The sequence below is a fragment of the Dipodomys merriami genome, unplaced genomic scaffold (genome assembly GCF_024711535.1).
Source record: "Dipodomys merriami isolate MVZ:Mamm:240054 unplaced genomic scaffold, mDipMer1.0.p SCAF_3494, whole genome shotgun sequence".
Lineage (NCBI taxonomy): Eukaryota > Metazoa > Chordata > Mammalia > Rodentia > Heteromyidae > Dipodomys > Dipodomys merriami.
In genome coordinates, this window is record NW_027205042.1 from 1 (window position 1) to 17,993 (window position 17,993).

Here is a 17,993-nt window from a genome sequence, read left to right on the forward strand (position 1 = left end):
AACAGCTGCTAATATTGTCATCCAGACTGAACCTCCAGTTCCTGTTTCAATGAATAGCAACATAACCAGAGTAGTTCTTGAGCCTGATAGCCGGAAAAGAGCAATGAGTGGTTTGGAAGGACCACTGACAAAGAAACCTTGGCTGGGAAAGTAAGATAATTTGCTGATTTGGAATGCTCAGTTTGTGTTTTTTTTCTTTTTTCTTTTTGTTTGTATTTTCTTTATAAAATGGTTACAGTTGCTATCAGTCGGTGATTTTCAAACTGTCTTAAAATTGTGGTTTGAGCAAACGTTGTTGGAATGTTCTAAAAATTGAAAAGCCAATATGTTTTCAGAGTAGATACTTGTAATTTTACCTACATATTTGTATACCTAACCCAATATTGAAAATTATTGAAGGCCTGGGGAAATGGTTCAAGTGGTAGAGTGCCTGCTAGCAAGCAGGAGGCCCTATTAAGTAAAAGTACTGACAAAAAATAAAATAATAAAAAAAAAGTCTTAAGAGGCTTGAAGTTAATTAGAAAAGAAGAAAAAAGTTTTCTTTTTGCTTTACCATTAGATTTTTCTTTTTTAAGTTTTTTTTTTTTCTAAGCTTTTAATTGTTTCAAAGGGTTACAAGTCAGGTAAAAAGTAGTACATTCCTTTTTTGGACAGTGTCACCCTTTCTCTCACTCCCAGTTTTTCCCTCCCTCTCTCCCCCCACAGAAGTTGTAAAGTTCATTTTAATCAGTGTCTAGTGAGTACCACTGCTACAGTGTGCGCCACCATTAAGTTTTTTTTAACATGGCTTACTATTTTTTTTATTAAGTAGTTGTACAAAGACTAATATGATGGTTAATATAATCTCTGCTTTTGTAACATTTCATTATTCAGGTATTTTTTCCCCTTTCACTTGTTTTGTTAAAAGAAGGTATAAAAATTGCTCAATAATTTTTTTAAAATGCTAAGGCATAAACTTCTTCATTAATGTTTCTTTTGGTTAAGCATGATGTTAAGAGAATTAACCAACATCTATTAATTTTTTTTCTAGGCAAGGGAATAACAATCAGAGTAAACCAGGATTCTTGAGGAAGAATCAGTATACAAACACCAAATTAGAGGTCAAAAAAATCCCTCAGGAATTGAACAACATTACAAAGCTCAATGAACACTTCAGCAAATTTGGAACTATTGTTAATATCCAGGTAAATGTGACTATATCAGTGATAGAATCCATACATTTTATGGACCTTAGGAAGTATTTCTTTCAGCTCATCTTAATTAAAATGAGTCAGCTGTAATTCTAATCAGCTCTGCTAAGTGCTGTAAACTCTGTATCTGTGTATACATCTTTATGATGGAATTGGTAAGTTAAATTTATTGTTGTGAATCATTTGGTTCTTTTCTTTTTTTTTTTTTTTGGTCAGTCATGGGGCTTGAACTCTGGGCTTGGGCGCTTTCCCTCAGCTCTTCAGCTCAAGGCGAGCGCTCTACCACTTGAGCTACAGCGCCACTTCTGGTTTTCTGGTGGTTTATTGGAGATAGGAGTCTCATGGTCTCCCCTGCCCGGGCTGGCTTTGAACCGAGATCCTCAGATCTCAGTCTCCTGAGTAGCTAGGATTACAGGCGTGAGCCACCAGTGCCCGGCTCATTTGGTTCTTTTCTATAGCTCATTTCTGGCAGATGCTGGTATAGTTGCTGAATTTAAAAAAGAAATTCTTTTTGGTGGTCCTTGGGCTTGAACTCAGGGCTTAGACACTGTCCCTGAGCTTCTTTTACTCAAGGCTCATACTCTACTACTTGAGCCACTGTGCTACTTCTGGCTTTTTCTGAGTGGTTTATTGGAGATAAAGAGTCTCACAGACTTTTCCTGCCCCATCTGTCTTCAGATCTCAGCCTCCTGATTAGTTAGGATAATAAGCATGAACCTCTAGCTCCTGGCATTGGTTCTTGAGTTTTTTCATAATTCTATTTTTGAACAAGTGACTTTTTCTCCCCTAGATACACTTGTGTCTTATCTAGGGGGTTGAAATTTTTTGTGATTTCTAAGATTATAATCTTGTCCATTGACCACCATACTCTGGTGAAATAGTGATTGGTAGTGTTGGGTCTATTCTTTGAAAATTTTAAGCATTGTAATATATTGTCCAAGATCAAATAGCTTTATGTTTTGCCATCCACTTAGCTATTTGAATTTGTTAATTTGTAGTTGAGTATTAGACTGTCATTAAGGGTACTTGAAAATTAGTGTAAGTTGAAATTTTAGTCTTATTATTTCAATACAGCTTATCAAACCAACATGTAATTTTGTTTATGAAAGTATTACTGGAGAATGTGGGTTGTTTTGTTTTTGTTTTTGTTTTTTTGAGACAGGGTCTCACTGTATAGTCCAAGATGACCTCAAACTCACAATCCTTCAGCTTACTGAGTTCTAGGATTACAGTGTATACAACTGCATGGACAAGTGTTCTTTCTATATAAATAAATATATGTTATGTATTTTTATATTATATATGTTTTATATATATCATACATTTTCTTAATTCAGGGGCCTTTGCATGACAAGTGCTCTACCACTTGAGCCAGGTCTCTGGCCCCTTTTTGTCTTGTTTATTTTCTCTCATGTGTGTGTGGGGGGAGATTGCTGGTATTAGGGTTTGAACTTGGGGCCTGGGCTCTGTCCCTGAGCTCTTCAGCTCAAGGTTAGCGCTCTACGACTTGAGCCACTGCGCCACTTCATGTTTTCTAGTGGTTAATTGGAGATAAGAGTCTCATGGACTTTCTTGCCCAGGCTGACTTTGAACCGTGATCTTCAGATCTCAAGCCTCCTGAGTAGCTAAAATTATAGGCATGAGCTACGGGTGCCTGTCTTCAATTTTTATATTTATGTGAAGGGGATATATACACACATTCTCTTTTTTAAAATGCTTCACACATTAGAAATGTACAAAAGATGTTAACTGTCATACCAAATGTCCTCCATCCTTTTTTTGCTAAATTTTGCCTAAATCTTTTTTCTTTACAGCATTCAGCTAAATGGAGATGGCGTAATGTAGGTAGTTGTAATAGCTACTCAGACTGCTATAACAAATGTTATAGACTGAAATGTTCAGGTCAATTGGGTCCAGGTGGGGACTTTTTTCCTGTCTGATAGGCAGCAGCTTTTCACTGTGTCTTCACATGGAGAGAGAGAAAGGGGGAATTGTTTGTCTGTGAATCCTTTGTAAATAGGGCCCCAAACTTCGAACTTAACTTTGATCTTTTTTTAACTATATTTTTATGTCTTCTTTTTTTGGAAGTTGCATTTGCCAAATTTTGCCACTTTGCTTTTAATTCCTAAATGCCGATTGATATTAGGGCTTTACTTAAAAAATTGGGTAAGGGAGCATAATTTAGTGCATAATAGTGGACTATATGTAATTATAACTTCTCTATTTATAAATTAATGTTGCTTCTAATATTTTCTTTAAAGGTGGCCTTTAAGGGCGATCCAGAAGCAGCCCTCATCCAATACCTTACCAATGAGGAGGCCAGGAAAGCCATTTCTAGCACAGAAGCAGTTCTAAACAACAGGTTCATTCGAGTCTTGTGGCATAGGGAAAATAATGAGCAGCCGGCACTGCAGTCTTCAGCACAGCTTCTCTTGCAACAGCAACAGACAGTGAGTCACCTCACACAGCAGCACCATCATCTACCGCAGCATCTTCATTCGCAGCAGGTGATGGCGACACAGTCTCCTCCCTCATCGGTGCATGGAGGCATCCAGAAGGTAATCTGGCTCACTAGGGATGAAAGGTTCTGGTCCTACTCTCTAAATCAGTATTTTTTACTTCATAGTTCTTGAATCTTTTACTTTAAAGCTAATGATGACTTCCATTTGCAAACCAGCATATGATCTCCTAGGAGCTGATGAGAAATGCAGCTCTTGGGCCTGACTCTATCCTACTGAATCAGAATTTCTGTGGGTGAGGCCCAATAATCTGTTTCAAAAAGCTCCCCTGGTGATTTTTACCTACCCTGAAGTCTGAGGTGTGCTGTTCTATATCATAATCACTTACTTAGGTGCAGATTTCTGGGCATCACATGTAGGGCCACATCCATAGAGTTAATCTCCACATATGAATCCTATGAATCTACAAGTTTATTAAGAAAAATTCTGATGTAATGCATACGTACTGTTAACCACTGCACTTTGAATTTAGGACTACTGTGTTTTGAAAGTTAGCTTTGTTTCAAGACCCATTTGTCGGGGCTGGGAAGATGGCTCAGTAGTAGAGTGCTTGCGTTGCATGCATTAGCCCCGGGTTCAATTCCTCAGCACCACATAAGCAAAAAGAAAAAAAGCTGGAAGTGGCACTGTGGCTCAAGTTGTAGAGCGCTAACCTTGAGCTGAAGAGCTGAGGGACAGCGCCTAGGCCCACAACTGGACCCCCCCCCTCACCCCCCCCCCCAAAAAAAAAAAGACCCATTTGTCCTGCTTTTTCCTATGTAGAAAAATTTTACTCCTTTTTAAACTGGAAGGTGGGCATCAGTGGCTCATGCCTGTAATTCTAGCTACTTAGGAGGCTGAGATCTGAAGATCGCAGTTTGAAGCCAGCTTGGGCAGAAAAGTGCCTGTGAAACTTTTATCTCCAATTAACCACTCAAAAACCAGAAGTGGAGCTGTGGTTCAACGTGATAAAGTTCTAGCCTTAAGCAAAGGAGTTTATGGACAGAGCCAAAGCCCTGTGTTCAAGCGTTACAACCTACAAAAAAAGAAAAAAATACCCAACAACCTCCCACCCCCCAAAACAACAACAACAACAACAAAAAACTCTGGAGAACAAGCTAGATGACTCATTCCTATAATCCTAGCTACCTCAGAGGGATTGATTAGGGAAATCCTGGTTCTAGGCCAGGAAAAAAGATCCCAGCTCAACAAATAAGCCGGGAGGCATACGTAAGAAGATTGATGTTCAAGGCCAGCCCAGGCAAATAGCATGAGATCCTATCTGAAAAATAACAAAAGCAGAAAGGATTAGGAATGTGACTCCAGTAGTAGAATGCTTGCTTAGTAAATACAAGGTCTTGGGTTCAGACCCCAATACCACCAAAACCAAGCATTCCCCTAAAAAGTTCATATTGAAAGCTCCAGGAAAACTAGGGTTTTTAAAGTTTTTTTCATTCTTTCGTCTTTTCCTGAGATGGAAACTCACTGTGTGTAGCCTAGGCTGGTCTTAAACTTGTTACCTTAGCATCTCAAGTGCTTTAATTACAGATATTGTCCACCACGATGGCTGGGACTTGGAGTTTTGATTGTTGTTGATTTTATTCCTGATGCTAAATATTGGAATGAAGAAAGGAAGAAAGGACAAACTGACAAGTGCATTACAACTGTTAAGATAATGATCTTAATGATGATTTCCACCCAGGTGTTTACATGTTTAAACTAAATGCATTCATACTTAAAGAAGAAAAGTGAGCTGGAAATGATGACTCATGCTTGTAATTCCAGCACTCAGGAGCTGAGGCAGGAAGATCAAATGGTTGAATAGTGAAGGAAAGAGTGATACCATTACCCCTGGGACTATTAATGTTCTGTTAATGTAGTTTAGAATTGCACATTCCATACTGTTCTTCATACTCAGCTACTGTCAGATAAAAACCATCTTCAAAGTATTATATATTGGAGACAACATGAAAAAATTCTTATTTTTATATATATGTAATTTATATATATACCAAATATACATCCATAATATATATACACTATATATGCACAATATAGATGCACAATATATGTGGACTATATATGTGCACTGTATATATGTATTTATATACATTTTGTAGTGACACATTAGTTTTTGTTTTTGGTGTTGGGAATTGAACCCAGGGCTTGGTGTATGCTAAGCACATACATGCTCTATAACTTCTGAAACCCCAGCTGTTATGACATATTTTACACATCCAAAGAAGTAAGACCTTACAGAAAGGTACCCTCCAGTTTCAATTTTCTGATTTTCTTTACTCAGGGTAGTCACTGTTCAAACTCTGCCATTCCTGATCATGTTTTTACATTTTTACTACATGTATGTTTTTGTATTTGCAGATGATAGGCAAACCGCAGACACCAGGGGCATATGTTCTAAACAAAGTTCCTGTTAAACATCGTCTTGGACATTCAAGCGGTAGCCAGAGTGATGTGTCACATGTGTTGAATCAGTCTGGTGGTGCTGGGGATGACTGCCAGGTATGCATTTCTGTGACTCTCTTATATGTTTGGTCATTGAGTGACACACAACCCAGATTTGTTAAGTGTCTTCTCAATCAAGACAAGCGTGACAGTGGACCTAAGTGTGGCAAGTTACCTCCCTAATTTCCATAACCCAGTTAGAAAAACAGATTTTTTTCGGGGTGGGAGTGGGATGCCTGTCCCGGGGCAAGCCCCAGGACTCAGGGCCTGGCAGCATCCATGAGCTTTTATGCTCAAGGCTAGGACTTTACCACCTTGAGCCACAGTCTCATTTCTGGCTTTTTTGGTGGTTAACTGGAGATGAGAGTCCCACAGACTCCCCTGCTTAGACTGGCTTTAAACCATGATCCTTAGATCTCAGTCTCTTTTGTAGCTAAGATTACAGGCATGAACCAGTGCACAGCTGAAATTTAGTATTTTAAAAAATCTAAATAGAATAATTTTAGTTACTGTTATTTTTAATTAATTTTTTAAAATTAATTTTATTTTTTGTTTATGTGGTACCAAGGAATAGAATCAAAGGACTCATGCATGCAAAGGGAGTACTCTACCACTAAGCCACATTCCTAGCCCTTTAGTTGTTTATTAATATATACTTATTCTTAGTCCATTTCTTTAACACTTCTTTTTTTGGTATGTGATTGTGTGTGTGTATGCGTGTGTACTGGTACTAGGGGTTGAATTCAGACTGGGCACTGTCCCTTAGCTTTTTCACTAAAGGCTGGTGTTCTTCCACTTGAACCACAGCTTCACTTTTGGCTTTTTGGTGGTTAATTAGGCATGAGTCTCATGGACTTTCCTTGTAATTGGCAGGCTTCAAACTGTGATCCTTAGATTACAGCCTGTTGTGTAGTTTGGATTATAGGCATGAGCCACTGACACCTGGTTATATAATGTATTTTAGTCATATTCAACACCTTTTGTAATCTTTCTTATCCTTCTTTCCTCTCATCATTTCCACTTTTCGTAACCTTGCTTTTCCTCTCCTTCTGAAGCTTCCTCAAATGAGACACCAGGTATAATACTTGTATTTGTGGACTGGCTGTCTTCATTTGTAATTGCAAAAAAAATTCAAATGCACACAATAGGGAGTAGGTTGTTAAAATGTAGTACACATAATAGAATATATATGTAACTTGTACAGAGGAACAAGGAATACTTTTAAATATACCATGGAGTGATTATCTGTATACATTAAGTAAAGAATGCAAAATGAATTAGAAAAGTATATTGCTGGCCGTTATTAGTGTAAGAAAAGAGGGTCAGGGAGCACATGCTGATGTACAAAATAATATTTATACAATCTTAAGTCTAATGGTTGTTGTAAGTGTAAAAGAAGCTAGATTATGACTGGTCTTGCTTTGTAGATTTTTGAGTTGGAAATATATAAATGCTGAATGTGATAATAAAATTAAATGTTTTCTAAAACTTGAAAAATGAGAGTGCTTTAAGAAAACATGATTTGGTTATGTATTTCTTGGGATATTTACTGAGAACAAGATGGAACTGTTCTTTTGTTTGTTCATCTGCCCACCAACCAACCCAGGCGTTCTCATGTTTAACCTAAACATATTTAGATTAAAAAATGAAAACTGAGCTGAGTATGATGGCTCGTGTTTTAAATTCCTGTTTAGAAGGCTGAGACATGAGGATCACAAATTCAAGGCCATACTGGGCTACACTGTGAGAACCTATCTCAAAAAAGAAATAAATTTTGCTAGAGATGTGGCTCTGCAGTTGAGCTTCTGACCATGTCTGTCCTGAGTTCAAATTTTATTGCTGCCAAAATGAAACAAAATCTTTTTGTCTGTATTAGAGATAAAGCTCAGGGCTTTTGCACTTTCTAGTTATTCCTCCTCCTCCTCCTCCTCCTCCTCCTCCTCCTCCTCTTCCTCTTCCTCTTTTCTTCCGTGTGTGTGTGTGTGTGTGTGTGTGTGTGTGTGTGTGTGTGTGTGTGTGTGTGTGTGTGTGTGTGTGTGTGTGTGTGTGTGTGTGTGTGTGTGTGTGTGTGTGTGTTCTCAGAAGAATGGAATTAATTTTTTTTTTTTTTGGTCACTGGTGGGCCTGGAATTCAGGGCTTGAGCACTGTCCCGCACCTTGCCACTTTGAGCCACAGCTCCACTACCAGTTTTAGGTGGTTAATTGGTAATCAGAGTCTCATGGACTTTCCTACTCAAGCTAGCTTTGACCTCCCCGCCCCCTTCCCCCCCCCCCCCCCCCGTTTTTTTTGTTAGTTGTGGGGCCTTAACTCTGGGCCTGGGCACTGTCCCTGAACTCTTCAGCTCAAGGCTAGCACTCTACCACTTGAGCCACAGTGCCGCTTCTGACTTTTTCTGCTTATGTGATCCTAAGGAATTGAACCCAGGGCCCCATGCATTCAAGGCTAGACTCTACCATTGAGCTACTTTCCCAGCCCCCTGGCTTTGAACCCTTATCCCTTGATCTCAGCCTCCTGAGTAGCTAGGATTACAAGTATGAGCCACAAGTGCCCAGCTGGATATAATTCTTCTGAAGATGATTTCAAGCATTTTTAAGATATAATCATGTATGTGTTGTTTGTTTTTTGTTTTTGCTTTTTAGATATTTTCACCTCCAAGCCATCCAAAAACAATTTATAGCTCCACAAACTTAAAGACATCTTCAAAACTTTCTTCAGGGTCTAAATCTCATGACGTTCAAGAAGTTCTTAAAAAAAAACAGGTAACATTTTCGATTCTTATACCTTACACAGGAAAGGCAGAATTCTTAAGTCATTATGTTAAAACCTTTAAATTAGGTAATATCAGGGCTAGAGGTATGGCTCAAGTGGCCTTGCAAGCAGAAAGCCTTGAGTTCAAACCCTAACATAGCCCAATATTATCATGTTGTTATAGAGCTACATCGAAATGCATATACTTCTTTATTTAATGAACTCTAGAAAAACAAAAAGAGATGAACAAACAAAAAATGCATAGCTGGGTTTCAGTAGTCACATCTAATTCAAAGAATAATTTTGGTTTTTGTACTGGGTATTTAACCAAGGGCCTTGAGCAGGATAATTCATGCTCTATGACAGAATGATACTCCTGTAGTTTTTTGTTTGTTTGTTTTTTAAATTTCATATCCCCACCCCCATTTGAGTGTGGTATGTGATATGCTGGGGGTCAAACTCAGGGTCTGGTACCATCTACATAAGAACCCTACAACTGAGCCACATCCCTGTTTTTTTTTGTTTTTTTTTTTAAAGACTGAGTCATTATATAGTTCAGCCTGGTCTCAAACTCAGTCATTCTGCCTCAGCCTCCCAAGTAGTGGGATTATAAGTGTATACTCCATCCCTCCCCAGCTGTTGGTCTCAGCTTTTTTTTTGTGTGTGTCAATATTAGGAGTTAAACTCAAGGCCTCACGCTCGACTTAGCTTTCTTACTCAAGGCTTGTGTGCAGCCACTTCAGCCATACCTCTACAACCCAGCTAATTATTTTAGTAGGAGGAGAAAAATCTGTCTTAGAAAAAGATGACTCTGGAGGTATGAATTGAGATATAGTTGCATTATTATTATTAGAATATATTAGCATTATTATTGGCAAATTTTGTTGTTTTCACTGATTGCTTCTTTACTGGTCTATATAGGAAGCCATGAAGCTACAACAAGATATGCGGAAGAAGAAACAGGAAATGTTAGAAAAACAGATAGAATGTCAAAAGGTAAGATATAGGACTCATTATTTACATGTGAGAATTGATGAATAGAATTGATTTGCAGAGTTATCCATAATAGTAAAGCATAAGCTTACATTTTACTGATTATTTTGTAGATGCTGATATCCAAGCTAGAAAAAAACAAAAACATGAAACCAGAAGAAAGAGCAAACATAATGAAGACTTTGAAAGAACTTGGAGAAAAGATTTCACAATTGAAAGATGAATTAAAAACATCTTCTGCAGTCTCCACACACTCCAAAGTGAAGACAAAAACAGAGGTACCTATATTTTACACTTAACATAGGGCTATTAGCATCTACATAGGCTTGGTACTATGAAAGTACTGTGAGACCCTTAGATATCTACTAGACTAATGAGTAAAGTAACCTGAAAAGAAGTTACTACTAAGCTATCTCCCTCTCTTTCTCACTCCTGCCCCTCCTTACTGATGAATGAATTCAGAACCTGTGCTTGTTAGGTAGGGGTGCTACCCACTTGAGCTCTTTTGTTCGAGCCTTCTATACCCCCAGTCTAAGATTTCTTTGTGAAAGCGAAGTGTGATGGAACTTGCATGTAATCTTAGCTTCCTAGACCAAAACAAAAATTACTTTTAAAAAACATAATGAGGGCTGGGAAGGTGGCTCAGTGGTAGAGCGCTTGCCGTGCATGCATGAGTCCCTGGGTTCAATTCCTCAGCACTACACAATTAGAAAAAGCCAGAAGTGGCGCTGTGGCTCAAGTGGTAGAGCGCTAGCCTTGAGCTGAAGGAAGGAGGCCTATGCTTTAAGTGGTAGTGCTCGTGCTTAGCATGTTTGCTTGAGTTCAGTATTGCAAAAAAATAAGTGAAATAAAAGCCCCCCATATAATAAAAACATTGTTTTTATTGAGATTTCTTTCTTGTATTAGAAGAACATGAGTACTTTTTGCTTCCTTTCCTTTATTCCCATCCCCCTTCCTTTTTTTAAGAGATAGGATCTTTCTATGTTATTCTGGCTGATCAAGAATTCTTAGGCTTAGTAATCCTTCTGCCTTAATTTTACAAGTAACAAACACTATAGGTATAAGCCACTGAAATCTTACTATATGTGTATTTTGAAAATTAGAGTATGCCTGGGAGGAAATAGTAAAAACAATCTCTCACAGTTTGGTAGTAGTTATAGGTTCTAATATGAAAGGAATTCTGTAGCTGTTAGCTTTGTAATATTAATATCTACTCTATAATTTATTTTGCCCATTGTGTTTCATTTAAGCACAGTTATATGAAAAGTATTCTCAGCTCCCTCATTTCAGTGACTCTGTCTTGTTCAGTAATATTACTTAGTATTTCCAGTAAGAGCATAATGATCTCTTTGTGTTTACAGTCTTGTGTCTGTAAGGTTACTTTTCTTAAAACATCCATATTTATTGCATCCTTCTACTCAAAAAAGCAAGCTGTGTCCTTGTATACGGTAATGTTCTGAATTAGAACTTGGAAGTTATTTTAAAAAACACCTTTTTACTCTTTGTTTCCAAAGGCCCAGAAAGAATTACTAGATACTGAACTGGACCTCCACAAGAGGCTGTCCTCAGGAGAAGACACAACAGAACTAAGGAAGAAACTCAATCAATTACAGGTTGAGGTGAGATTTAACCTGCTATATTTAATATCTCAAAAAACAGATTTTTCTCTTTCCTATTTTACAAGGTTTCTATTCCATTCCCTTTTGTTGTTGTTTAGGCAGCAAGATTAGGTATTTTACCTGTGGGTCGAGGAAAGACCATGTCCTCTCAAGGTCGAGGAAGAGGCCGAGGCCGTGGAGCAAGAGGGAGGGGCTCACTAAATCACATGGTGGTGGACCACCGCCCCAAAGCACTAACCGTTGGGGGATTCATTGAAGAGGAAAAGGATGAATTACTTCAGCATTTCTCAGTAAGTTTTCTAAGTAGTGAATACTAACTTGAAAAACATTGTATTCAGCATTTTCTTTGCTACAGTCTGTATAAATATCAAATGATACATAGATTAGAAAATTTAGTTACGAAAGCATGGATATTGGAAAATTCTTAATATATTTGAAGGTCAAGAGGTAGGTCTTGCTTCGTAATTCCATAATGTTCCACATAAACACATTTGTAATGATAAGTTGTTCCAAAGCTACCTTTGATTTTTGTTTTAGGATTATTACATGGTTTCCAGGTATTTTTAGTCAGTAAGTAAAAGTAGTCTAGGATAGAGGCAGAATTCAAAGATTTATTACAAGACATTATATAGGTAGAAGACATTATTTTAGTTATTTAGTTATTCTTTGTATAACATGGCAATTGTTGACTTGTATGCAAATATATAAGTAGAGATTTTCTACAGTCAAAATATTTATAATTTTGAATGGAGACTTGAGTAGATGTGTAAGTTTTGACCCAGAATTCATGCTCAGATTGGTCTCTTTCCTTCTCAAAAGTAGAACCATTTTAAGGGCTTGGCGGTGTGGCTCAAGTGATAGAGTGCCTGTCTAGCAAGCACAAAGTTTTGAATTCAATCTTCAGTACTACAAGAAGAAAAAAAATAGAAACATTCTAGAACCTTGAATAGTGTTTAGGTTTTATGGACATTTATTAAGTGTGAAAGGCAGCCCTCACTTGACTGATGGGGTTGTGTCTGGGCAGTTGTAGAAGAAGCAAACAGAGCTAAGGTAGGAGAAAGGACTTCTAAAACAAAAAAGTGCCACTGATTTTGATAACTTTTAGAGTGTTGCCAGGTAATCTAGAGTACTAGAAATATACCCCAATAATAGCTACTTGGGCAGATGGGTATGGTGTTCTTGATAATAATGCTCAGGCATTGTTGTGGGTAAATTTAGTATTCTGAATGGGAAGCTTCTTAACTTCTTTTGAAAGTCACAAAGTCTAAGGTAAAATCTGTATTTCTGAAATTCTGCTGTCACTTTTAACATCAATGATTGAAAGGATTCTGTATGAAGAAATGATAGATAGTGTAAGTATAAGGATCTGATTCTGAACTTCAGAGATATGGATTTTTTTTTTTTGGTAGTACTGGGGTTTGAACTTAGGGCCTCATTCTTCATGTTTTTTTAGAGTTCTTCAGTTTTTGTTGCCTGGGTTGTTTTTTGTTTATTGTTTTTCCTAGAGCTGAGGATGGAACTCAGGACCTTGTATTTACCAGGCAAGTGCTTTTCCACTGAGTTCAATCCCCAAACCCTCCTTAGAGTTCTTGTATCCAGCAGTCTACTTCGAAGAATTTATCATAAAGGAATTTCAGTTGTACCAATACAAATGGTGCCTATAAAGTATTCTCACAGCATTATTAGTAGTAAAATGAAAGCTATCTAATTGCCCAAAAGTATTTTGCTGCCATTAAGAACATAGTCTAAAAGAGAAATGTGTTGTATGAAAATTTTTGATTGACTTACTAGGTTGAAATAAAAATGAATACAAAGTTATACATAAGTGAAACTGTAGTAAATAGTTCTGGACAACAGAATTCAAGTTCATTTAAAAATTTTTTTCCTGGGCTGGGAAGGTGGCTCAGTGGTAGAGCACTTGCCTTGCATGCTCGAGGCCCTGGGTTCGATTCCTCAGCACCACATAAGCAAAAAGCCGGAAGTGGCGCTGTAGCTCTAGTGGTAGAGTGCTAGCTGAGCTGAAGAGCTGAGGGACAGCGCCCAGGCCCAGAGTTCAGGCCCCACGACCGGACCCAAAAAAAAAAATTTTTTTTTTCCTCCCTATATTCACTTTTAGGATAAACCATTAGTATTTTTATACTATATATTTTAAAACCAAAATCCAGGCATATGTTGATTTTATTCTCTTAGAACCAAGATACTGATAAAATATATATAATTTAAAATAATTGAGTTGAGTATATAGCTTAATGTGTTTGATGTCTAATACCACCACCAAAAAAAAAAGTTTTAAAAACTTGAACTCAGTGATGTGGGGTAAACCTTGGCTTTTTTTCCTTCTTGATTATGAAAGTAATGCATGCTTTTCTTAGATGCATTTAGCTGCAAGTAACAGATAAGTAAAGATGTAAACTTTTATTTTTATTTACTTATTTTTTTGTCGGTCATGGGGCTTGAATTCTGGGCCTGGGCGCTGTCCTTCAGCTCAAGGCAAGCAAAGGACTCTACGACTTGAGCCACAGCACCATTTCCGGTTTTCTGGTGGTTTATTGTAGATAAGAGTCTCACAGACTTTCCTGCCTGGGCTGGCTTTTGAACCGTGATCCTCAGATCTCAGCCTCCTTAATAGCTAGGATTACAGGTGTGAGCCACTGGTGACCGGCTTAAACTTTTATTTTTCTTAAGATTTTTGAGGAAGGGAAGTTTTCAAATTGAGTCACTTAAACTCAACCACACAAGTTCCTTACGTTGTTTCGCTGTTGCCCTTAGTGTGTTGGCTTTTGTTCTCATGCTATAGAGATGTGTGCAGGAATAACAAACACAACAGCTTCTAACCGCAGTGTTCAAAGGCAGAAAAGGACAAGTTCCTTTCTTAAGACAATTTTTTAAAAAAAATTTATTTATTTTTTGCCATCCTGGGGCTTGAACTCAGGGCCTGAGCTTTTGCTTAAGGCTAGTGCTCTACCACTTGAGCCACAGCACCACTTCTGGCTTTTTCTGTTTATGTGGTACTTAGGAATTGAACCCAGTGCTTCATGCATGATAGGCAAGCACTCCACCACTAGACCACATTCTCAGCCCTCTTAAGCCAGTTTTAAAGAATATTGAAAGGAACTACTCTTACCTGCTCTCGACCATTCCTACTCAGTGATGTGTCTTTAAGTCATATGCTCATTTTTCAACTAATCTTTGTTGAGGAAAACGGAGTTGTTTTGATTGAATTTAACTAATCATAGTTTCTCCTTTGGGCTAAGCCTCACCTGTGGTAATTGGTTAGGGATAGAAATCAGTACCTCTTAAAGAGAAAAACATTTAGATAGATGGTGATTAGGTGAGACCTAGTTTTCTTCAAAGAGCTTGGTGTGTCGTGTAGATGATAGGAATCAGTAGCTCAGTGGTAGAGCTTGTGCCTAGCAGAGAGGTCCTGAGTTCAAACTCCAATACTGACAAACAAAAACTACCAATTTTTCTTAGTATAAAATTAAAATATTTTTATTAAAAATTAAGTTAGTCCTGAAATGAACAAAACAAGCAGTGAAAGCTTCTATAATTGGGCTTTGTTGAAAGGCTGGATTAAAGGCAAAGGATGTCTGTTGTACATATCACCTGATGTGGGTAGCAGTTTGGTATGTCAGAAGAGCCAGAATTGTTTTGTACTAGATTGTAAACATTTGCCCCTCACAAGGAATGCTGGAAATCATTTTCTGAGGTCACAGGAAGTTATCTATATAGGCAGTAGTTGATTTGCTATGTATATGAGTGATACACACTCTTACCCTACAGTGGTCCAGATATTCTTTGGGAACATACAGAAAATATATCATGAGGTTTGTCACTGTTTTCCTGTTCAAACTAGAGTGAAGCCTCAAGAAGGTGGTGAAGCAGTGAAAGGTCAAATTAAAGGAATCTCATCAGTTAGCGTTTTCAGGACTGTGCTAGATGGAGTATTCTACGAGAATTTTGTTAGAAAAGCCTTTAGAGATAACTTAAGAATTCACTGTCCTGATAGTTTTGATGCCTTTTCGTTGGTCTATATTGCTTCATCTTTAAAATGAAACTTTTGCCTTCTCTTACTGAAATTTGTTGGGAAGAAAGAAATACTTAGAAAATAGTACAAAGACAATTTTGAAACAGCACTTTTTATCTTAGGTATGGATAGTGTATGTCTAATATTTATTGAGTGTGTGTGTGATACTTGTTATTGAACTGCATTTCAAAAGAGGAAATGGAATACTTATCAAATATAAGGACAGTTGTAAGAGATATAGTGAAGTGAATTGACCTGAAATGAATTGATTTTTTTTTTAATCCACCAATTTTCAGGTCTAATGTGAGTCTTTTTATGTACATATCAAAATGAAAGGTCAACAGTTAAACTTTGTTGACCTCAGCATAATTTATAATAGAGTGAGTATATCACACATATTAATCAAGATAAATGCTAAAATTTAAACATGAATCATGCATTATTCCAGGCATACCAGAACATACAGCTTTAATTACAAGGGATTTCATGTTTTCTAGACTATACAATCCATTGCTAACAAATTGTATCTCCCTAAATTTTTATACTTTTTTCCCCTGAATTTCAAAAGATTGTACAAGGGGGTTCCAGTTTAACCTACTTGTCTTAGTATCAAGAACTGTACTTCTTGGTCAGAGTCAGTACCCCCTTCCATCATTCTCCCCAATCATACCTCCCAACAGACTTGTTTCACATTTGCACTTCATCACATATGTCATTATATTTTTTAAAGCACAGAATTTGAATAATAAACTTAACATAATCTAAAATATATCTTAGGCTGCGAACCAAGGGTCAAAATTCAAAGACCGTCGGCTACAAATATCATGGCACAAACCCAAGGTACCATCTATATCCACTGAGACGGAGGAGGAAGAAGTCAAAGAGGAGGTAAATTCAAAAACTCAAGAGTTGAATTGGAACATATCCCATTTTATATTTTTCTTAACCTGAAATAGTATAAGTTTTAAGTAAGACTGTGTTTTCTTGCATGCATACAGTTAATAATCATCCTCTTAAAGTGTGAATTCTTTTTGCTTTTTAATTTTGTGTTTATTACCAGTTTATTAAAGTGAAAATTATTTCTGATTGCATAATCTTAGTTTTAAAGATAGCAAGCATTTATAGTTGATGAAGCGTTTTTTGACTGTGTACTTTTATATAACATAAAACAGGAAATGTTCCCTATATAAAGAGAAAGAAAAAAAGCTGATCATAGTGCCAGTAGTCCCAGTTACTGAGAAGACAGAAATTAGGAGGCTTATATTTCCAGGTCACCTTGGGAAAAAATTATTAGCTCTTATCTGAAAACAAAAAAAACAAAAAACCACAAAAAGCAAAAGGACTGGAAGAATTGCTCAAGTGTGGCAGCCCTGATGAATTTACTCTGAAGAATCACAAAAAAGAAAAAACAACACATTTTGATAATATTTGTAGATACTTTGATGTGAATGAGTTTGTTTGTTTGTTTGTTTTTTTAATGCCATCCTGGGGCTTGGTGCCTGGGTGCTGTGTCCGAGCTTTTGTGCTCAAGGCTAGTGCTCTATCACTGGACCACTTTTCTGCTTCCAGCTTTCTTGATGGTTTAAATGGAGATAAGAGTCTTACAGACTTTTCTGCCCAGGCTGGCTTTGAATTGCAATATTCAGATCTTAGATTCCTGAATAGTTAAGATTACAGGTGTAAGTCACCAGTGCTTGGCTATGCCTTAGATTTTCATATAACATTTGGAATAATAAATGTTATGATGGTATAATAGAGAAGTTATATATTTTCTCCTCAAAAATAATTGGATTTTACATTTATGTTTCTTATTTTTAAGTAAATGGAATAAACCTCAATCTTATTTTTTATTAGAGATGCTTCTTATAAGTATTTTTTCCTATAATTTCTCATATCCAGCCTGTATTTACTTTATGCTCCTAATGATGTTGTATAAACAAAAGATAAGAATTTATATCCATTTAAAAAACGTTATTTAGGCATAGGAAGAGGAAGAGATTGGTTAACAAGTACGAAACCACACCAGACAAGAAGAATAATTCTATTCTTTTGTACAGAGAATGGGTATTGTTAGCAGTATTGTATAATTTAAAATAGCTAGAGGAAAGGAGTGTTTTGTATGATGAATATTCTCATCACACAAAAATTAAAATCTTTTGTGTGTGTGTGTGTGTTTAAATATATCAGACTACCACACTGTACTCCATAAAGATGTACCATTATTATTTGTTAAAGAAATTAATTTTTTGTCTGTTGTTTTGGCCCTAAAAGAAACTACTCAGAATGTATCACTAGTAAATCTAGTCTGTCTTAGTTTGTTTCTCCTAATGTTCATGTGCCTTCATTTCTTCAGGAAACAGAAACCTCAGATTTGTTCTTGCATGATGATGACGATGAAGATGAAGATGAATATGAGTCTCGTTCATGGCGAAGATGAAATCTGATGCGAGCTGT

At 37.0% G+C, this 17,993-nt stretch overlaps 1 protein-coding gene across 1 annotated transcript; it reads left to right on the top strand.

Annotated features, from left to right (window-relative positions):
- Positions 1-6: 6 nt before the first annotated feature.
- On the top strand, positions 7-17,984 carry LOC138803805 (RNA-binding protein 27-like). The gene is made up of 11 exons (XM_069987883.1): positions 7-150; positions 1,031-1,184; positions 3,452-3,748; positions 6,068-6,208; positions 8,792-8,911; positions 9,822-9,896; positions 10,007-10,171; positions 11,408-11,512; positions 11,611-11,802; positions 16,317-16,427; positions 17,893-17,984. Exons 1-11 carry the CDS (start codon positions 50-52, stop codon positions 17,974-17,976), a joined length of 1,545 nt encoding a protein of 514 aa, XP_069843984.1. The 5' UTR covers positions 7-49; the 3' UTR covers positions 17,977-17,984.
- The last annotated feature ends 9 nt before the right edge of the window (positions 17,985-17,993 follow it).